At 40.2% G+C, this 23,189-nt stretch overlaps 3 protein-coding genes across 5 annotated transcripts in view; 1 reads left to right on the forward strand and 2 right to left on the reverse strand.

Moving 5' to 3' along the window:
• Window positions 1-698: 698 nt before the first annotated feature.
• On the forward strand, window positions 699-17,109 carry bcl2l12 (BCL2 like 12). 3 transcript variants are annotated; one of them, XM_046866131.1, is made up of 8 exons: window positions 699-1,007; window positions 10,446-10,611; window positions 10,762-11,020; window positions 11,131-11,320; window positions 11,490-11,597; window positions 11,702-11,775; window positions 15,981-16,241; window positions 16,857-17,109. In XM_046866131.1, the coding sequence occupies exons 2-8, from the start codon at window positions 10,448-10,450 to the stop codon at window positions 16,893-16,895; spliced, it is 1,095 nt and encodes a 364-aa protein (XP_046722087.1). In that variant the 5' UTR covers window positions 699-1,007; window positions 10,446-10,447; the 3' UTR covers window positions 16,896-17,109. The 3 variants fall into 3 exon arrangements, with proteins under 3 accessions (XP_046722087.1, XP_046722086.1, XP_046722085.1); XM_046866130.1 differs by lacking the exon at window positions 699-1,007 and adding an exon at window positions 7,954-8,191 and having other exon boundaries at window positions 11,705-11,775; XM_046866129.1 differs by lacking the exon at window positions 699-1,007 and adding an exon at window positions 7,982-8,191.
• A 543-nt stretch (window positions 17,110-17,652) lies between these two features.
• On the reverse strand, window positions 17,653-19,365 carry LOC124396815 (sialidase-3-like). Its single transcript, XM_046866134.1, has 3 exons — window positions 19,216-19,365; window positions 18,461-18,697; window positions 17,653-18,363 (listed from the first exon to the last, which is right to left on the reverse strand). The coding sequence occupies exons 1-3, from the start codon at window positions 19,348-19,350 to the stop codon at window positions 17,785-17,787; spliced, it is 951 nt and encodes a 316-aa protein (XP_046722090.1). The 5' UTR covers window positions 19,351-19,365; the 3' UTR covers window positions 17,653-17,784.
• Window positions 19,366-21,441: 2,076 nt separating this feature from the next.
• Window positions 21,442-23,189, reverse strand: part of tspan4b (tetraspanin 4b) — a 6,086-nt gene continuing 4,338 nt past the window's right edge. Inside the window, exon 8 of the mRNA XM_046866140.1 lies at window positions 21,442-21,840. Within this exon, the coding sequence (XP_046722096.1) occupies window positions 21,772-21,840 (69 nt within the window). The 3' untranslated portion in view covers window positions 21,442-21,771. The remainder of the gene's footprint in view (window positions 21,841-23,189) is intronic.

The following is a 23,189-nucleotide window of genomic DNA, read 5'->3' on the forward strand; positions in this document are numbered from 1 at the left end:
GTAGAGTTAAGCAGTAGAGATGAACAGTAGAGTTGAACAGTAGAGATGAACAGTAGAGTTGAACAGTAGAGTTGAACAGTAGAGATGAACAGTAGAGATGAACAGTAGAGTTAAGCAGTAGAGATGAACAGTAGAGATGAACAGTAGAGATGAACAGTAGAGTTAAGCAGTAGAGATGAACAGTAGAGTTGAACAGTACAGATGAACAGTAGAGTTGAACAGTAGAGATGAACAGTAGAGATGAACAGTAGAGTTGAACAGTGAGATGAACAGTAGAGTTGAACAGTAGAGATGAACAGTAGAGATGAACAGTAGAGATGAACAGTAGAGATGAACAGAGTTGAACAGTAGAGTTAAGCAGTAGAGATGAACAGTAGAGTTGAACAGTGAGATGAACAGTAGAGATGAACAGTAGAGTTGAACAGTAGAGATGAAGAGTAGAGTTGAACAGTAGAGTTGAACAGTAGAGATGAACAGTAGAGATGAACAGTAGAGATGAACAGTAATACCCTTTATACTGTGTAGTAGGGAAGTAAACATTGCGTGACCTCGTCCTGCCCCCACACAGCCGGCCTGTGTTGCCTAGTAACCGAGTTAGCGTGCTAGTGTAGAATACTAGTTAGGACGGTAGTACGCAAGTCGCTCGGCAGCCAATGATAAAGCAGCAATGGGGCGTGGCTTCAGACCGGGCTTCCCCACTTCGGGGAGGGACCGTGGCGTGGCGTGGAGCGGAGCGGGACACGACACTAACATGAATGAACGCCTGTGAAACAGAGGGAACACGGCGGAGTCACTGAGTACTAACAGAACGGACCGTGAGGGACATTTTACCCCGTGGGTCCGTAAGGCGCTCCGCCGGTAAAGTTTGACACGATACTGCGTGACGTCCGTAGGCGGCGCTTCAGTGTTCCGCAGTTACGTACCGAAACCTGCGCAACGTCTGTCTGTGAATCTCAGCGCCGCATGGCCGCCTCGCAGTCGCGCTGACGCTGGAACCTTTGCCGCAGGTATGAGGGGGAGAAAAGACGCGTTTCTCTTCTTACACCGCGCGTTTTTTACACTCTGTGTAACCTGAAATGCCGCGAGAGACTCCGGGAAAAGTGCTGGGAAAGTTCGAGTTTTGTGAGGGGGAGCAGCGCCCCCTGGTGTAAAACTGGCACAATAACCACACCTCGCACAAGCCTATACACGCTATAAATAGTTATTTACTCAGGTGTGTGTGTGTGTGTGTGTGTGTGTGTGTGTGTGTGTGTGTGTGTGTGTGAGTGAGTGAGTGAGTCAGTGTGTTTATGTATTTATATTACAAGAAGACAGGAAGTGACGTACTTCAGCTTGATACTCCAATAAATGTACTTGTAAATGGATAAAAAGTACAGTGTAAGGACGATCCTCTGAGTGTTTCTCAGTGTGTAAGTGTGCGTATAAACACACAGAAGCTCTCAGGCAGGGTTTCGAGATCAATTTTATTTTGTGTGATTATTGTGAAGTGTTGCTGAGACGTTTATTCAGACATCCAATGTTTCTGATTATCATGTTGTACATTTTTACTCGCGTGACTCTGTTCTAAACACACACACACACTAACAACAACACCTCTTGGTCCTGCTATAACACTGAGGGTTAGCGTTTAGACGTACACACTTTATGATCATTGCAGTGAAATTAGTTTGGTGGCCCTCTGAGACCATCAGCAATAAGAAACTGTGAGTATAAGCAACAGATAATTGCACTAAAATATAACATGTACAACTGTACAGTGAAATACATGTGCAGTGGGATGCAGTGTGTGCAAACAGGATTTGAGAAATGTTGATACTAATAATGGTAAAAATTATAATAATAAATAAATAATAGGAGTCTGGGTGTGTGTGTGTGTGTGTGTGTATGTGTGTGTTCTAATTGTCCTGTATGATGTGCCTGATGGAAGAGACACAAACAGTCTGTGTCCTGGATGTGTAGAATCCTCAATGATGTCGCTAGCTCTCTTGTGTAGATAGCTAGCATAAACCATGTGGAGGTTGTGCAGTCTTAACTGTGTGAACCAGTTCTGTCCGGTTCTTTAGTAGAGTGCAGTGCAGCTGGTGTAGCACACTGTAACACAGTGGTAGAGAATGTTCTCAAATGTGCTCCTGTAGAAATTCACTCAGCTGTTTGACACAGTTCATGATGACAGCAGAACGTTTACAGACTCCGAGCCTGTTAGTGTGTGTGATGGTGATGGACATGAAATAACTAAACACTCTGTAGATCAGCATGGAGAGACGAGACATACGTTTTACTGACTCAATAACATGTTCACGTGCCACAGTGGTCTCTTCTCATACATCTAGAACCTGTCAGAAGTTTGAAGAACATCTGCTGAAAAACCTGCCAGGAGTTTGAAAAACACCTGCTGAGAAACCTCAAGTCAAGTGAAGTTTGTCATTTCAACCATAGACGGTGCAGTAGACAGAGAAACGAAACATTTCCCCAGAACCAAGGTGCTCCATCAAACAACATACCTTAACAAAAGGAACACAGAAGTACACAGAACTCTAAACCAACAACACAGTGCACATGTGCAAAAAGAGAAGGAAGAAAAAAAGACAAGACAAGAGACAACATGAGACAGAAAAACTCTGTAAAAGGTTGTGAGGATGTTTGGTGGAAACTGTGCCTTTCTCAGCTTTCTCAAAAATAGAGATGTTGCTGGGCTTTCCTTGTTACGGAGCTGGTGTTGAGGGACCAGGTGAGGTTCTCCGCTAGGTGAACACCAAGGTATTTGGCTTGGCCGTTGATGTTCAGCAGGGAGCAGTCAATGTGTGTCCCTCTAAAGTCAGCAACCATCTCTTTTGTTTTGTCTATTCAGAGACAGGCTGTTGGCTTTACACCATGCTGACTCATCGTTCTTGGTGATGAGACTCACCACAGTCGTGTCATCAGCAAACTTAACAATGTGATTGGAGCTGTTTATTGTTAAATACCGTAATTTCCGGACTATTAATAAGCCGCACCAACTGAATTTTACAAAGATTTTTATTTTGAACATAAATACGCCGCACCTGTCTATAAGCCGCATTCTACACTGAAACTAATGACCTTTAGAGTCTGTTACACGGCTTGTATCTAAACAGTAGCCTACCAAGAAAGTGATTGTTCACTGTCTTCCTCCTTCCTTTCACAACTATTTCTCTCGAGAGTTTATCTTTTGGCATCGTCGTGCGTTTAAAAATCACCATCGGTGAATCTTTTCTCCCGATGCCATGCAGCTCAGAACACAGGTGAAGTGTGTTTTCATGCCCGGTTGTTTTCAGCGTGACGAATGATTCACATTTCCTGTAGACAGTCCGAGTGAGCGGCAGGTCAAACCTCAGAGGAACATCATCCATATTTATGATGTGGTGCGGCCCAATTCAGTGGGAGTGCATCTGATTTAATATAAAGAATTTTTTTTTGGTTCATCTGAACCCGTTCTGCAATTTCATTGGTCTAATGTTATGGGGCTCAGTTTTTTATCTTAAATTTTGTGAAACCGGGAAAAACCCAGGAAAAATCCATAAATTAGCCGCTTGTTGTTTAAGCCGCGGGGTTCAAAGCGTGGGAAAAAAGTAGCGGCTTATAGTCCGGAAAATACGGTAGTCGTAGGTCAGCAAGGTGAACAGCAGGGGACTGATTACACAGCCCTGAGGGGCCCCAGTGCTCACTGTGATGATGTTGGAGATGCTGTTCGTGATCCGGCTTGCCTGAGGTCTTCCAGTCAAAAAGTCCAGGATCCAGATACAGATTGAAATGTTCAGGCCCAACGGGCTCCATTTCCCAATCAGGTGCTGAGGAATGATATATGCTGAACTGAAGTCTATAAACAGCATTCATACGTATTAATCCTAGTTTTCCAGGTGAGTGAGGGCGAGTGTGAGTATGGTGTGGTGAAGATGCCATTGTCGGTGGAGCGGTTTCGGCGGTATGTGAACTGCAGTGGTTGCAGTGTTACCGCAGGGTCTTTATGTGCCTCATGACAAGCATCTCGAAGCACTCGTGAGCACAACGGGACGGTATTCATTGAGGCAGTTGGTCTGCACATCCTCTAAGCACTCTGCCAGGAATGTTGTCTGGTCCTGCAGCTTTCTGTGGGTTGACTCGGTTTAAAGCTTTCCTCACGTCAATAGTGGAGGGACAAAGTATCTGGTCGTTGGAAGGAGGGGGTGGTCTTCTGCGTTGTCATGTCGTTTGCACTTTGAAACGAGCGTAAAGCTGTTCAGCACGTCTGGAAGGGAGCCGTCACTGTTGCAGGCAGGTGACAATGTGCTGTAGTTTGTGAGGGCTTGGATGACCTGCCACATGCACTGGGTGTCACCTCTGTCTGTAAAGTGTTTGTGGATACTCTGGGCATGTGCACGCTTTGGCTCTCTGATGCCCCGGGACAGTTTGGCTCTTGCTGTTCTTAGGGTCGCCTTGTCACCTGCCATGAATGCAGAGTCTCAGGTCTTCAGGAGTGCACGCACCTCTCTAGTTATCCACGGGTTCTGGTTGGGGTGTTAGATGATGTCCTTGGAGACGGTGACCTCAATAATGCACTTCCCCAAGTCACTTATGTAGTGGACTCCTCCATGTCTGTGAAGTCGCCACAGGTTTCCGCCTTCCTGTACTTGTTCCAGTCAGTGCATTCAAAGCTAAAAAGCAGCCGAGGTGGAGGTGGGGCTTCGCCTGGTACGCACCCTGGATGTTTGTGTAAACAACCAGTGTGTTTTCCCCTCTGGTTGCAAAGTCCACATTCTGATGAAATTTAGATAGCACAGTCCTGAGATTTGCATGATTAAAATCTTTGGCACACCGGCGACAATAAACAATCTGTCAGGGTGTGTCTTCTTTAGTTTACTAGTGGTCCCATAGAGTAGACAGAGCCCCTCCATAGCATTAGCGCTAGGTGGAATGCACACTCGGCGCACAATAGCGGTGGTAAATTCCCGGGGTAATTAAAAAGGTCTACATCTCTCATAAACTCCAACAGCGATGAACAGTAGGTGGAAACAAGCACAGAGTTCTTATACCAGTTTGTGTTGATGTAAACACACACACCGCCACCGTTAATCTAACCACACAGTGTAGCATTCCTGTTGCCATGAAACGCGGCTAGCGTCCGGAACTCTGTCGCTTAGCATCATCCAAATGAACACACAGACGCAGCAGTGTCTGTACTCACGCCGAGTAGCTTGCTGGAGTCTGATGTAGTCCAGTTTATTGTAAAGGAGCAGACATTTGCCAGTAAGATTGATGGTAGAGCAGGCCAGCTAGAGTTAGCCTTTAGCCTAGCACTAGCTCCCTGCTCACTGTCCGTGCTCCTGCTTCCTCGCGCATTGCTTTCGATTCCCCTTACTCTGTCTGTCTGCTGAAGGCAATGCTGAGATCTGGAGACCTGGTCCTCGAAGCAAGCTGAGATCCTGTACACACGGACACTATTTGCTTTCCGGAGCGGCTGCTGCGAGCTACTGCCATGCCGCCATCATGGACCACTATACCTTTCAGGAGTTTGAAGAACCCCTGCTGTTGAACCTGTCAGGAGTTTGGAGAACTTTATAGCAGAACCTATAGCTTTAATAATTCCAGAAAATGAAAGCAGCTGAACAGCTTGATGTTCTCCACATGCTGACCTGAAATACAACATGTTTATTAATTACTGGAATCTTGAAGGTGTGTTGGGTGTGTGTGTGTGTGTGTGTGTGTGTGTGTGTGTGTGTGTGAGTATATATAGTGAGATATAAAACACACACACACACACACACGTACCCATCTGTGTGAGAGGAGCAGTGAGTGAGAAGACACAGCGTGGTGCAGGAGAACAGGTTCAGGTGAGTGTGTTAGTGTAGTGAAAGTGTTGGAGATCATCAGCGCTCGTTTATCTGCTCCTTTTACGGTACGCTTTTGAGTCTTACAGCTGCGGAACTGGAGACTTCTTCCATAAATGCTCATTAAACATCTCCTCAGCAGACGGATGAATCCACACATCCTTTAATCAGTGAATTATCAGTGTAGCGCTACATGTCTCTGTGAACGAACCGTTACTATGGAAACCATAACATATGAGAAGGTGCATTAATAGAAACCTGCACCACTTTCAGAGAGCCGGATTCAACAGCAGCTCAGCGGTGTGGTGGTGGTGTTTTTTTACGTTGTGTTGGTGTGGTGTTGTGTTGTTTTGGTGTGTTGTGGTGCTGTTTGTTGTTGTTGTGTTTTGTATTATTGTGGTGCTGTGTGTCATTTTGTTGTTTTGTGGTGTGTGTTGTTTGTGTTGTAGTATGTTGTATGTTTTTGTGGTGTGTAATGTGTTTTGGCGTGATTTTTGGTGTGTGTTGTATTGTTTTGTGGTGTGTGTTGTGTTTTGGGATTTGTGTGTTTTTGTGTGCGTTGTGTATAATGGCGGTGTGATATTATGGGATGTTTGTGTGCTGAGTTTATAAGCATGTAGAGAAGCTGAGATGTGAACACGGCGGAATTTTCACGTCTGATTCAGCAAGTGTGTGACGTGAGTTGGGTGTGAAGATCAGCACTTTTACTTTCACTTCCACACACACACACACACACACACACACACACACACTTGCATACATACATATATATATATACATACACATATAAACACATTTACACACACACACACACACACACACACACATATATACAAATAAACACACATGTACACATGTACAGTGGTGTAAATTTCTTGATTTCTTATTTTTTTTGCATGTTTTCACACTTTAATGTTTCAGATCATCAAACTAATTTAATTAGTAAAAGATAATAAGTGAACACAACATGACGTTTTTAAATGAAGGTTTTTATTATTGAGGGGAAAAAAATCATAAACTGTGGTTTATCACACGTGAGTTACATTTCTCTCATCACACTCGGGCCTGATTACTGCCACACCTGTTCACCATCAAGAAATCTCTTAAAGAGGACCTGCCTGATAAAGTGAAGGACCAGAAGATCCTCAAAATCTACATCAATTAATAAAAATCAATGTTTATAAAATCTCTGAAAATACACCCCCCCCCCCCAAACATTATTATTATTATTTATTTATTTTTAATTGGAACTACAATAGAAAATAAATAAATACATAAACAGTACAAATTTCTGCTTCCTTTAAAATGTAAACACTGAATATGAGACAAAAAAATCTTTATAAAAATTTGGAATATAAATAAATATTAGCTTTTTAGTGCTTTTTATTAGTTCCCTGTTAAAAAAGATGAAATAAATCATGAAAAGTTTAAAAAAAAAAATAGTTTTTTCTAAACTTCTTTAAAAATGAAAACTTAATAAAAAAAAAAGCAAGAAAATATACAAGAGATTTAAAAAGTGTATAATTTCTATAATGTACATGTAGAAATAAATGTGTTTACTCAGGGGTCCAGCAGTGGCAACAACCTTCTGATAAGTCCAACATCTTAACCACTTATTATAGTTTCCATTATAATATTTCTATTCTAAAATTACAAAATGTAATACATACATACATACATACATACAGTATCTCACAAAAATAAGTACACCCCTCACACTTCAGCATCCATTTTATTATGTTATCAAGGGACAACACTATAGATATAAAACTTATTGTTGGTAATGTGCAGATTGTGTAGCAGTACAGATTTACTGTCCTCTAAAAATAACTCAACATGCAGCCATTAATGTCTAAATAACTGCGGGAAGAGCATCATGTTCTGCTTCAGAATCTCACAGTACATCCCTCAATGAGCTGCAGCTCCACAGTACCAGCAGCACCCATGCAGCCCCAGACCATGATGATACCACCACCATGCTTGACTGTAGGCAGGACACCATTTTCTTGTCCCTGATCGACCCTGTGATCTATCAGATCTTCACATTGATTCAAGCATTATGTAATCCTTCACTTCCTTTTCAAACAAAAGAGAGAAGAACAAAAAACCCACCACAATGGAGAGAGGAAGCAGTGAAGGGAAAATCCCGCAGAAATTCGGAATCCTGTTTATTATGCAGTTTAACATCCGACAGCAGAAGCAGTCACATGCCGATTCTTTCCAGCATTGTGTAATGTTGAGAGAGAGCGAGGAATATCAAACTCCTCCAGAGCAGAGCAGAGCGAGAGAACGTCTCATATGTCGCTGAGGTGAGCGAGAGAGAGAGACACAGAGAGAGACCAGAGCAATGCCGCCCACCAACAGTTTCTGTAAGTTTAGCTGTTTACTCGTCTGTGAAATTTGTGTTTTAGATGTTTTTGTTGTGACTGAGTGCCTTGAGAGGAATCTGGATTGCTGGGAATGAAGGTCAGGAATGAGGAGAAACCTGCTGCTGTGTGCGTCACTCACTGTACTGAACTGAGGCGAGGTTCTGATCCTCACACTGCCTTTATCTGTCTATAGTGTAACAGATGTATCAGTGAGGGTGATGATTTAGGTGTAGGTCTGAGGTGGTCCAGGATGTTAGTGCACAATGTGGAGGAGGAGAAGGTGGATGGTCTCACAACTAGCTGTGAATTATCACCTTATTCCATGGTCACTTTCCACATTGAGGAGTTAAAGCTGTTATTGATGTTTGCAAAATGAAACTGAATGGTTCAAAATAGTGTTTTATTTTCATTACGCATTTAATATTCGACTCGTTACATCTACAATTCATCCGAATCACACACACAGATAAAGTAGTGGCAGAAGATTATAGGTAGGAGAAAGTGTGTGTGTGTGTGTGTGTGTGTGTGTGTGTGTGTGTGTGTGTGTGTGTGTGTGTGTGTGAGAGAGAGAGAGCGTTATGTGTCTGTGCTGTATCTCTGGTAATAATGAAGCTGTTGGAGATGCCTCCTGCTGCAGTGTCTGTTTTATTTTTCAATTAAACATTTCCTTCTCCAGTTCATCAAATTCATCATGTGCTTCAAGTTGTTTATTAAAAACACCTTCATGGAGCTCAGTGAGGTCATTAGGAAACGTGTATAATCGCTGTGTCACTCTGGATGGAACTGGAACTTGATGTTACTGTGGTTACAGGTGTTTATAACCAGCGCATTTATTTAGATTCAACTAACAAATGCAAAATACCAAAACAATCACAATTCACTATTCACACCTGAACTCCTTCCATCCAATCACAATCCACTATTCACACCTGAACTCCTTCCATCCAATCACAATCCACTATTCACACCTGAACTCCTTCTAGCCAATCACAATCCACTATTCACACCTGAACTCCTTCCAGCCAATCACAATCCACTATTCACACCTGAACTCCTTCCAGCCAATCACAATCCACTATTCACACCTGAACTCCTTCCAGCCAATCACAATCCACTATTCACACCTGAACTCCTTCCATCCAATCACAATCCACTATTCACACCTGAACTCCTTCCATCCAATCACAATCCACTATTCACACCTGAACTCCTTCCAGCCAATCACAATCCACTATTCACCTGAACTCCTTCCAGCCAATCACAATCCACTATTCACACCTGAACTCCTTCAGCCAATCACAATCCACTATTCACACCTGAACTCCTTCAGCCAATCACAATCCACTATTCACACCTGAACTCCTTCCAGCCAATCACAATCCACTATTCACACCTGAACTCCTTCCAGCCAATCACAATCCACTATTCACACCTGAACTCCTTCCAGACAATCACAATCCACTATTCACACCTGAACTCCTTACAGCCAATCACAATCCACTATTCACACCTGAACTCCTTCCAGCCAATCACAATCCACTATTCACACCTGAACTCCTTACAGCCAATCACAATCCACTATTCACACCTGAACTCCTTCCAGCCAATCACATCCACTATTCACACCTGAACTCCTTCAGCCAATCACAATCCACTATTCACACCTGAACTCCTTTCAGCCAATCACAATCCACTATTCACACCTGCCCAGTGAGAAAAGTGGAGTGTTTATTTACTGTGTGTTAGGTGGATGTGTGTATGTGAAGTGCACAGGTTTGTGTAACTCCTGACTCTTCAGATTTGATCAGATGCGTTTGGTCCAAACACGAGCCTCACTAGAAAAATAAAAAAAATCTGGAAATGATCAGAGACGTTTTCATGTCCTGTACACACACTTACACACAATCATATACTGGTTTATTATAAGACAATGAAATAAAACATCTCATTTCCATTTTACATTTTCATTAATATGTGTACACTTTGTGTGTGTGTGTGTGTGTGTGTGTGTGTGTGTGTGTGTGTGTATATACATATAATGTGTGTATATATAATGTATACACACATACATACAAATACTCACACCAATTATAAAAAGGAAGTGATATCAAAAGTCAGTTCATTTAGTAATACACTCTCTCTCTCTCTCTCTCTCTCTCTCTCTCTCTCTCTCTCCATCTGTCTTGCTCTCTTTCCCTGTTTCTCTCTCACTTTGTTTCTCCTTATCTGGTTTTCTCATTGTGTCCCCCCTCAGGGATGTCAGTGGAAGTGTCTCCTCACTCTCCCACTCCGTCGCTCATCGAGGTGAAGGAAGAGACACGTTTGGTGTTAAAGAGTTTTCTCCATCGTGCTCTTTCCCTCGCTCCTGCAGATCGACCAGGGAGAATCGGGGGTGAGTATCATGACCCCCACCGGTACAGGTATGTACACACACACACACACACACACACACACACACACACACACACACACAATTTAATCAGTCACCTAAGTGACCTTGTTTTGTCTTTTTTTTACACTATTAAACATGTGTTTTACACACACACACACACACACACACACACACACAGTATGCAGCAGAAAGAGAAGCAGAAGAAAGATGAGAGCGGATGGGACTCTCTGGATGAGAAGATCAGTGCTGCAGAGGAGAAGAAACACGGCATAAAAAACCTGATAAAAAGGCGTCTGAAGTCACGCCCCTCCTCCGCACGCCACACCCGCAAGGACCCCTGCGCTGACCAATCCCAGAACGGCTTTGTGTCCAGCCAGGGAGATCCGCCTACTTCACTGAAGAAACATGGAGCTTCACTTTCTCGTCGTGTAGTAGAGGTGAACAGATCTGATTCAGGGACCACCTGATGTTCTGATGTGTTGATTTGCGGAGTTTTTGGTAGCCGGAGGAGTTTCTGTTTATTGTAGATCTGTTTGTTTGTTGACAGGATGAAAAGTCCTCTGCGTCAGAGGAAGAGGGCGAGCGGAAATCGGGTGAGAGAAAGAAAAAAAAGAACAAACTGAAGCTGCCAGAGATTTTTAGGAGAAAAAGCACAAAGAAGGAGGAGCGTCTACAGCGGCCGACATCACTTCCTGTAAAAGAGGAAGCTGGGTTAGTAAAACCCCCCCTGTCACCAAGTGAGTCAAATGGAAACCTTATGTTCTTTGTATGTTGTGTATATGTTGTGTGTAATACACACACACACACACACACACACACACACACACACACACACACACGCGAATAGATGTTTAAAAATCTGCTCTCTCTCTCTCTCTCTCTCTCTCTCTCTCTCTCTCTCTCCAGCACACCCTCCGGAGTTCTACGTTGGCGTGGCCGAGACTCTGGACCGAATCGCTCAGCAAACAGTGAGGAGGAAATCATCGACTAAACCCGAACCCGTCCAACCCAAAGGTAATGAACACACACGTTCTCTTTGTTCCCTTCTTTCTCCATCACTTCAGTTAGAGGAGTCCAAAATTCATAACTCCGGTTTGAACCGGTTTCTTTGTACACAGAAGATGATAAAGAAGCCATCGTTCTCCAGCTGGTCCAAATCCTGACTGCAGCTGGAGACTCCATTAACGAGAAGGTGAGGTGGACAGAGTGATCTTGTTCATTCATCTACACACTCACTCTCTACCTGATTTACTCACTCTCTACCCGATTTACTCACTCCCTACCCGATTTACTCACTCTCTACCCGATTGACTCACTCTCTACCTGATTTACTCACTCTCTACCCGATTTACTCACTCCCTACCCGATTTACTCACTCCCTACCCGATTTACTCACCCTCTACCCGATTTACTCACTCCCTACCCGATTTACTCACTCTCTACCTGATTTACTCACTCTCTACCCGATTGACTCACTCTCTACCGATTTACTCACTCCTACCCGATTTACTCACTCCCTACCCGATTTACTCACTCCTCTACCCGATTTACTCACTCCTACCCGATTTACTCACTCTCTACCCGATTTACTCACTCTCTACCCGATTTACTCACTCTCTACCCGATTTACTCACTCTCTACCCGATTTACTCACTCCCTACCTGATTTACTCACTCCCTACCCGATTTACTCACTCTCTACCCGATTTACTCACTCTCTACCCGATTTACTCACTCCTACCGATTTACTCACTCCCTACCTGATTTACTCACTCCCTACCCGATTTACTCACTCCCTACCCGATTTACTCACTCTCTACCTGATTTACTCACTCTCTACCCGATATACTCACTCCCTACCCGATTTACTCACTCCCTACCTGATTTACTTACTCTCTGCCGATTTACTCACTCTCTGCCGATTTACTCACTCTCTACCCGATTTACTCACTCTCTACCCGATTTACTCACTCCCTACCCGATTTACTCACTCCCTACCTGATTTACTTACTCTCTACCCGATTTACTCACTCCCTACCTGATTTACTCACTAGTAATTAGTGTGTGAGTGAATGTGATGATTAATTAGTGTGTGTGAGTGAATGTGATGATTAATTAGTGTGAGTGAGTGAATGTGATGATGATGATTAATTAGTGTGTGTGAGTGAATGTGATGATTAATTAGTGTGTGAGTGAATGTGATGATTAATTAGAGTGTGAGTGAATGTGATGATTAATTAGTGTGTGTGAGTGAATGTGATGATTAATTAGTGTGTGTGAGTGAATGTGATGATTAATTAGTGTGTGAGTGAATGTGATGATTAATTAGTGTGAGTGAATGTGATGATTAATTAGTGTGTGTGAGTGAATGTGATGATTAATTAGTGTGTGTGAGTGAATGTGATGATTAATTAGTGTGTGAGTGAATGTGATGATTAATTAGTGTGAGTGAGTGAATGTGATGATGATGATTAATTAGTGAGTGAATGTGATGATTAATTAGTGTGAGTGAGTGAATGTGATGATTAATTAGTGTGTGTGAATGTGATGATTAAGATTAATTAGTGTGTGAGTGAATGTGATGATTAATTAGTTTGTGTGAGTGAATGTGATGATTAATTAGTGTGTGTGAGTGAATGTGATGATTAATTAGTGTGTGAGTGAATGTGATGATTAATTAGTGTGTGAGTGAATGTGATGATTAATTAGTGTGAGTGAGTGAATGTGATGATTAATTAGTGTGTGAGTGAATGTGATGATTAATTAGTGTGTGAGTGAATGTGATGATTAATTAGTGTGTGTGAGTGAATGTGATGATTAATTAGAGTGTGAGTGAATGTGATGATTAATTAGTGTGAGTGTGTGGTGAATGTGATGATTAATTAGTGTGTGAGTGAATGTGATGATTAATTAGTGTGTGTGAGTGAATGTGATGATTAATTAGTGTGTGAGTGAATGTGATGATTAATTAGTGTGTGTGTGAATGTGATGATTAATTAGTGTGTGTGAGTGAATGTGATGATTAATTGTGTGTGAGTGAATGTGATGATTAATTAGAGTGTGATGATTAATTAGTGTGTGAGTGAATGTGATGATTAATTAGTGTGTGAGTGAATGTGATGATTAAGATTAATTAGTGTGTGAGTGAATGTGATGATTAATTAGTGTGTGTGAGTGAATGTGATGATTAATTAGTGTGAGTGAATGTGATGATTAATTAGTGTGTGAGTGAATGTGATGATTAATTAGTGTGTGGAGTGAATGTGATGATTAATTAGTGTGAGTGTGTGAGTGAATGTGATGATTAATTAGTGAGTGTGTGAGTGAATGTGATGATTAATTAGTGTGAGTGAATGTGATGATTAGTGTGAGTGAATGTGATGATTAGTGTGTGAGTGAATGTGATGATTAATTAGTGTGTGTGTGTGAGTGAATGTGATGATTAATTAGAGTGTGATGATTAATTAGTGTGTGGTGAATGTGATGATTAATTAGTGTGTGTGTGAGTGAATGTGATGATTAATTAGTGTGTGAGTGTGAGTGAATGTGATGATTAATTAGTGTGGTGAGTGAATGTGATGATTAATTAGTGTGTGTGAGTGAATGTGATGATTAATTAGTGTGTGTGAGTGAATGTGATGATTAATTAGTGTGTGAGTGAATGTGATGATTAATTAGTGTGAGTGAGTGAATGTGATGATTAATTAGTGTGTGTGAGTGAATGTGATGATTAATTAGTGTGTGTGAGTGAATGTGATGATTAATTAGTGTGTGAGTGAATGTGATGATTAATTAGTGTGTGAGTGAATGTGATGATTAATTAGTGTGTGTGAGTGAATGTGATGATTAATTAGTGTGTGTGAGTGAATGTGATGATTAATTAGTGTGAGTGAGTGAATGTGATGATTAATTAGTGTGTGTGTGAGTGAATGTGATGATTAATTAGTGTGTGAGTGAATGTGATGATTAATTGTGTGAGTGAATGTGATGATTAATTAGTGTGTGGAGTGAATGTGATGATTAATTAGTGTGAGTGAGTGAATGTGATGATTAATTAGTGTGTGTGAGTGAATGTGATGATGATTAATTAGTGTGTGGTGAATGTGATGATTAATTAGTTTGTGTGAGTGAATGTGATGATTAATTAGTGTGTGAGTGAATGTGATGATTAATTAGTGTGTGTGAGTGAATGTGATGATTAATTAGTGTGTGTGAGTGAATGTGATGATTCATTAGTGTGAGTGAGTGAATGTGATGATTCATTAGTGTGTGAGTGAATGTGATGATTAATTAGTGTGTGTGAGTGAATGTGATGATTAATTAGTGTGAGTGAATGTGATGATTAATTAGTGTGTGTGAGTGAATGTGATGATTAATTAGTGTGTGAGTGAGTGAATGTGATGATTAAGATTAATTAGTGTGTGAGTGAGTGAATGTGATGATTAATTAGTGTGAGTGAATGTGATGATTAATTAGTGAGTGAATGTGATGATTAATTAGTGTGTGTGAGTGAATGTGATGATTAATTAGTGTGAGTGAATGTGATGATTAATTAGTGTGAGTGAGTGAATGTGATGATTAATTAGTGTGAGTGAGTGAATGTGATGATTAATTAGTGTGTGAGTGAATGTGATGATTAATTAGTGTGAGTGAGTGAATGTGATGATTAAGATTAATTAGTGAGTGAATGTGATGATTAATTAGTGTGTGAGTGAATGATGATTAATTAGTGTGTGAGTGAATGTGATGATTAATTAGTGTGTGAGTGAATGATGATTAAGATTAATTAGTGTGTGAGTGAATGTGATGATTAATTAGTGTGTGAGTGAATGTGATTAATTAGTGTGTGTGAGTGAATGTGATGATTAATTAGTGTGTGAGTGAATGTGATGATTAATTGGTGTGTGAGTGAATGTGATGATTAATTAGTGTGTGAGTGAATGTGATGATTAATTAGTGTGTGAGTGAATGTGATGATTAAGATTAATTAGTGTGTGAGTGAATGTGATGATTAATTAGTGTGAGTGAATGTGATGATTAATTAGTGTGTGTGAGTGAATGTGATGATTAATTAGTGTGTGTGTGAGTGAATGTGATGATTAATTAGTGTGAGTGAGTGAATGTGATGATTAATTAGTGTGTGTGAGTGAATGTGATGATTAATTAGTGTGTGAGTGAATGTGATGATTAATTAGTGTGTGAGTGAATGTGATGATTAATTAGTGTGTGTGAGTGAATGTGATGATTAATGTGATGATTAATTAGTGTGTGAGTGAATGTGATGATTAATTAGTGTGTGAGTGAATGTGATGATTAATTAGTGTGTGAGTGAATGTGATGATTGATTAGTGTGATTGGATGAAGAATAGTTGGAGAGTAAAGTGTTTGTATTTTACAGATTAATGCGAATCCTTTGCTGCTTAAGTCAATAAACCGGATGTCCTACACATCCTTCGCCAAGCTGCTCGATTCATGTGCCAATGAAGCTGAAGACCCGCCCCTTCCTGTAGCTGAAAGCTCCACCCTGCGGCGTGTGGCTATCACCATGGAGATGACTCGCCGTGTTGTCACAGCAACTGGGCTGACGCACCGTGTGGAGGGATATGCTGAGCGCTACATGGAGAACTTCGCACCATGGGTGAAGAGTCAAGGAGGATGGGTAAGGAGAGGAGCGTTCTCATTATTTAGCTCTCTCTCTCTCTCTCTCTCTCTCTCTCTCTTGCTCTCTCTTTTGTGCTCTCTCTCTCTCTCTCTCTCTGTCTCTCTCTCTCTCGCTCTCTCTCTCTCTCTCTCTCTCTGTCTCTCGCTCTGTCTCTCTCTCACTCTGTCTCTCTCTCTCTCTCTCTCTTTCTCTCTTTCTTTGTGTCTCTTTTTCTCTCTCTTACTTTCTCTTTCTGTCTTTCTTTCTTTCTTTCTTTCACTTTCTCTCTCTTTCTCTCTCTTTCTCTTTTCTCTCTTTCTCTCTCTCTCTTCTCTCTCTCTCTCTCTCTCTCTCTCTCTCTTTATTTCTCTCTCTCTTTTCTCTCTCTCTCTCTCTTTATTTCTCTCTCTCTCTCTCTCTCTCTCTCTCTCTCTCTCACACAAATGCTCTTTTCTCCCTTTCTCTCCCACTCTTTATTAATTCTGTAAAACTTTTTCTTTTTATCTGTATGTAACAATCAGATGACTTTTGGAGATACCACAGTGAGTTATCATGTGTATTTATGCTGTGTGTGTGTGTGTGTGTGTGTGTGTGTGTGTGTGTGTGTGTGTGTGTGTGTGTGTGTGTTTACAGGAAAGCATTGTGCAGAACGAGGTTCAGGAGTTCGACTAATTGTGCAGTAAAGTTTGTTCTGGATCTCTGTGTGTGTGTGTGTGTGTGTGTGTGTGTGTGTACACTGCACTGCACATCAACACTACTGATGATACGTGTCTCTTCACTTTTGTATAAACACGCATGTTTAAGTTTTTTTTAAACTGGTGATTTTTTAATGTACTGGGTTTTTATGTAATTTTTATACCAAAATATAATTTATATATCGAACAACTTTCTGTGTGTTGTGTTGAATTTTCTAACAGGATTCTTGGTGCAGTGGATCTGTGAGAGTTTCATTAATAAGTCCATTATTAGAGTTTAATTAATATTTATATCGTTTTTATTGTCAGTAGTGTTAAGTGTAAAAAAATAAACCAAAATAATGAGACATAAAGTGAATATATGAGATATAAAGTGAATATTCTTAACTACACCCTCGTGTTAATGTTTTTTTTTGGAAAAGTGATTAAAAGAAAAGAGCTGAAAAATGAAATGCTAAAGGAAGTAAATGGGGGTTGTTTTCCTCAGTTTTGTTTAAGTTGTGCTTTTACACACACACTTGGTAATAAATTCATGTTATCATCATGTATGTAAATAAACTACTCCCCTTTCATGATCTCATCAAGAGAAAACTCCAGAAAGCATATTTCTTCAACATCATTCGTCCCACGTTCCATGAGACAAAAGTATTTATCACCACTCTGAGCTGAATCTGAGTAGCCACTGAAGCCAGAATTGATGATTTGTGGTTTGCTCCATCCGTTGGGCTCTAAAGGAGTTTTATTATGATAAATCCCAAGATTTAATCTTTTGCATTTGTCAGTTGTATGGGAGTAAAGGAGGCAGGACTTGTTCTGTTTATCTGTGAAGCTCACTACACTTCCCTGGCAGCCATGACAAGGTTCTACTAGATTACAGTTATAGGATGCTTCAAATGTATTTCTTGGTCTTTACTCCAGGCCTCAACTCTACAACCTCTAGTGCTTCTGGCATTGCAGTATAAAATTTTGTTTCCTGTGTCATCAGTGATCTCTGCCATTTCACACTCAAGAGACTCTTTACTTAATTTTTCTCCGTAATGCCACGACTCCCCACTGTCATCACTATAGAATGCAAAAGCATAAGGTTTTACACAACAGCAGGTAATATAATACACGTAGGCAGGAATAATGAGTCTGTTACTGCTCATTTGAATGCCGTGTCCTGGTCCCACAGCAAATGTGGCCCAATTCTTTATCTCCTCCCCAATCACAGCTTCTGTTAAGTCTGTTGTTTTGCTCCAAGAGTTCCCTCCGTCCTGACTAAAGACGTAACACAACCGAGCTCTGTTTTTACGGCTATCAATCTGCTCCTTCTCAGTGACCTTATCAAACACACAGATAAAAAACAGAAATACACTTTTAGAGATGTTCTCGTAGACTGGACACGGGTTCATCGTGCGATAGCCTTCCAAACCAGCGTCTGGAAGCTCCTCAAGAGGTGACCACTGGAGAACACAAATCAGCATAGTCATGTACATTTAACTAAATAAAATGTAAACTTCAACATTTAAAATGGGAAAGAAGCAGGTGGAGCATCTTTACCTTAATGGACTCATTCTGTTTTATTCCCCTCTTCACGACCAGATTCTTTGCATTAGCGTCATTCAGTGATGTTCGTTTCTCAGCGAAAGCCAGAAAGGTTTCATTTTCTTTAATGTAGATCAGAGCTGGGATTCTGTACATTGTGTTTGTGAAGTGGACATCTGTTTGTATTGGTGTTAGACTGCAGGAAGAGTTTGTTGAAACACAGTTTCCCATTTCTCCACAATGTTTCTTTAGCTGGAAACGCAGATAAGAATCAGATGAAGTGACTTTCCTACTGCCCCTAAGGAGGCACTGAAATTCAGATATTAACCTGTTAGCCTTCGCCACAGCTTTTAGGACTCGCAGCTGAAATGCACGACTTCACTTTGTTAATATTAAACGCGCTACACACAATTTAATTGTCTTTGGAAAGAAGACACTTTGAGCTTCACTGCCAATCATCAAAGTTGCTACTGCTGAAAAAGATAATAGTTATAGATGATGATGTGCTCTGGATATACATTTCCAGCATTGAGCATTATTTTTATTTCATATATTAAAACACGAAATCAGTCTTGGAGCAATCCAGAAAAGTTTTTTCCATAATGCTACTGGCTGGATATAAAGAGGAGACCCACACCCACATTCCACCTCTTTTACTGGTATTTATTTCAAGCAGCAGGTAAAACTTGTTAAAGTTACATTGTTGAATGTATGTTTTCAGTTTTTGTTTAAATACAGTAAATGATAAATAAAAGGTAGATTTCACTCACCTCTTGGTCTATGCTCTTCTGCAGTGTTGATATTGTGGATGAGCCCCAGAGCAGGTGGACGAGTGAACAGTCTCCTCTGAAGAGAACCTCCTCTGGGTAAATATATACTCGTACATGGGTGTTGTTTATCTGCATACTGCTGAATACTCATAAGAAACCCAACAAGAACTCAGCCAGTTGGATACTGTGATGGAACACGACATGCATATTCATTACTGTTAGCAGGGAAAGGGGGGGGGGGGAACCCAGGGTGTTTAAAGTGAAACAGAACACTGGATGTGATATCAGCATGGTGGAAACTAATGTTTATGAAGGGAAATTCTCAATTTTATTAATCACCACCTTGCCAGATTTCTTTCTCATGTTGAGGCTGTGAATTTCCCCTTAACCCCATGGGCTTCCTCCTGATCAATCGTAATCTTTATCTGGAATTTTGTAAAGATGTTTTCTAGCAGTTTCTCTAGTTAAAGAGCTGCACACTGGGACTGGGAGATATGAGCATAGAACAATATTTCAGCCATGACCTCATTTTAAAGGTTTGTATCCATTTGGAAAATGCATCCCCTCCCCATCAAACCTGTCCGCCAAGACACGAGCACTGCAGCCATGTGGGCCTGTGCAAACCTGAAGAACAGATGGTCTGCTTTGGCTAATGGTGCTTTGAGATCTCTGCTCTGCTCTGCTCCTCAAGGAATAAGACCTTGTGAATATCTAGGTGGGGCATACTTTTGGAATGAAGTACATGCAGAGATGTTGCCTGGCTAGTTTTTTCAGAATTTGAAGAAGCTTTGTGTAGATGGAGAAGCGTGGAGAAGAGTGTAGATGGAGAAGATGGAGAAGCGTGTCTGAGAGTTACAGTCAGTGCACACATCCAGTTTTCATAAACATTTACTGTTTACATCCTCCAGTGTCTCGAAAAGTGGCAAGAGCTTCTAAATGTCTAAAAAAACCCTGTTGAGGTGGAGTAATATTATAAAATTAACACAAGACTAAGATTTTGTTTTAGATGTACAGAAGATCCTCAGCTATTTATTTTAAGACAATCAGTGACTCATTCCACCACCTGTGTCCCAGGATGGAGTATAACCCTGACGTGCACTGTGTGATTATTAACTCGGGTTTCCCTTGAGGTTGAGGCTTTGGGGCAGGAGGCAGAGGTTTCTCTTATTAAGCAGCACAGTTATGGAGCAACCTTCCAACGAGTGTTCAGGATTCAGACTTAGTCACAATTATTAAGGGCTTAAGCTTAAAATGCTGAAACCCTATTGTTATTGTAGATATTATTATTATTATTATTATTATTATTATTATTATTTGATTTTGTTTGTTTTGTTTTGTGTTTTTGCGACCTATAACTTATCGAGCAGACTAAACTGTAAGGCCTGTACTCTCAATGTGGGAAATTACGTTTTTTGGACTGTAGCGCCCCCTTTGGCCAACTGGGTTGATACTTTGTCAACCTCTGCCCAAATCGCTCAACCAATCGTAGACTCAAACCTTTCAGATGAAATCATTGGGTCAAACAAAGAAAATGCATATTGGTGTATTGTCTCTACAAAGTTCGATTCTCTTAAAATTGAGTTATGTTTAAAACATACTTTTGTGAATTAGTTCTAGGTTTTTCATCCGTTCAGGAACAGAGCCAGTGCAGAAATGTTCACTGGTCAGTGCCTATCAATGATTATCAAAAAAACATTCCACTTCCTTCTCAGTGTTCAAAGGGTCACCAAAATGTTCATAATAGGCGTGACTACTTTGACAAAAATAGCAATAACTTGTGATTAATCATGAGCTCAATCTTTAGTCAAATAAAGAAATTCATATCTTTCCCACTTGGTGGCGCTAAACAAAAAATAAAAGGCTATAACTAAGCAACAGTTCATCCGATCGACTTGAAACTTGACACGCAGTGTCCCTGTCCAGTGTGGCGTAAGATTTCATGGGGATATTTGCGCATCTCAAAAAACATGGCTGCCATCTGCCAACTACTTGTTAGATCTGTTAGACAATGTTACCAGAGGCATATTACAGCAAAACTCGGTGGGCATGTTCCTAATGTCTTTTTCCTTATGAACTTCAGTACCTCATGTGCTTAAACCCTGCTAATCGCTGCTTGCAGCTATATTTATTATTCTTATTTTTTATAAATAGTATTATTCGTTTTGTTGACTGTACCCCTAATTATTTAAAGTCCTTTAATCTTCAATATAAATACTAAAATACTGGTTAATATTTGAAAACACTTTTAATTAGACAATAAAACAACATCTACAGAGCAATTTTCAACCACATCAACATCAGCCTCAACATCTGTAATAAAGTTCTACATGTGATCAGTACATGCAGGTTATTCAAGACTAAAATGTTCAGTATGAGAGTAACACACGTCACCTGACAGGACGTTTTACACCTGCATTGGATTGGACTGTAATGAAGCTTACACACAGACATCACGCTGCTGAGAAACATGAGGCATGTAAATACATTTACACACAGAGTAGAACACAGATCACTTAGTTCAGCAGAATTCTGTTCTCTGTCCCCTTATGTGCAGGTTCAGTCCATGTACTTTTCCACTCGCAGGATTTGGCAGTACATCAGCATGGAGAAGGCCAATGCCAGAATCTGTGGGAGGAAAAAGAGGAGAATGTGAGGAAAACCTCAATACACTGACATTTTGACACATTTATCAGCGGAGCTTGTGGTTTCCTGAAGAACTCCATGGAATTTGTGGGTTTTATCCAAGGATCATTTCTGGGGAATAAAGGAAAAGTCGTTGTTTTTTTTCTTGTACATTTGAAACACGCAGAGAGAAATGTGTGGATAAATAACCCTCGAGTCACGTTTCTGCTCTGACACATTGTCTCAGGGAGAACTTTCATACCATTGTCATCTCTGACTCACTCATTAGGGATTAAACGTATTCATTTTAAATGTATATTCTTAATATATTTGTTTCTGCTTGGTGACTGTTTATTGTTTAAAATTCTAACGTGACAGTGAAGCTTTGTGACTTTACTTTGACTCAAACTAATCGATTCAGAAAGATTCGATTCATTCATAATGATTCATTTAAACGTGTGCCGTCAATCACCAGATTCTCCAGAGAGAGGAACCTTCACCTCAGTACTGCACTGTTGAGTGGTTTCGCTCATCCCAAAGTTGTCAGTTGGGTTTTCGGTTCTGCTCACACGTGTACCGAATACGATCCTTTTCACGTGTGGAACAGAGTCACAATCGGTAACTTAAGTGGCAGACCAGAAGTTTGTTTAATCTCTGCCTCGCACTTTCAGCCAATCTTTTTTATCATGATTAAAATTGAAAACATGCACAACATTGCCAGGAGGATAAAAAAGCTAGAGTTGGGATGTGGCTAGCGGCTAATGCTAACGTTATGGATTCTTTAACATTTTATGTCCAGCTTAAAGAATTTCTCTTAAAGGGAGATTCCACATATCGTGGGAATAAATAAATGATGGATGGAAGGAATAAATACATTTGTTAACGTATATATATATATATATATATATATATATATATATATATATATATATATATATATATATATATATATATATATATAACAGTTAAGTAGATCATATCATTGGAAAATTGATTATTAAATGTAAAACACACACAAATACATACACATCAGTATTACCCAAATGGGGTCTAACAACCTGAGATTTTTCTATTGATTTAATCAATTTAATTTGTGCCCATTTAATTGATAACTCAATTGAATTCATATATTAAAAGTGTATTGCATTCATTCGATTTATTCTAATAAAATACAAATATGCCATGCAGGCATTTTAATGAAAATGATTTTTAAAATGTTGTTCATAAACGTTAATAATTAATAATATAAGTGTTAATAATATTTATAATTATTATAATAATAATTAATAATATAAGTGTTAATCAAAACTACAAGCAATTTGTTTTTGTTTTTTTTTTTTTTTTGTTATGTA

This window comes from Silurus meridionalis, chromosome 14 (genome assembly GCF_014805685.1).
Source record: "Silurus meridionalis isolate SWU-2019-XX chromosome 14, ASM1480568v1, whole genome shotgun sequence".
NCBI lineage: Eukaryota > Metazoa > Chordata > Actinopteri > Siluriformes > Siluridae > Silurus > Silurus meridionalis.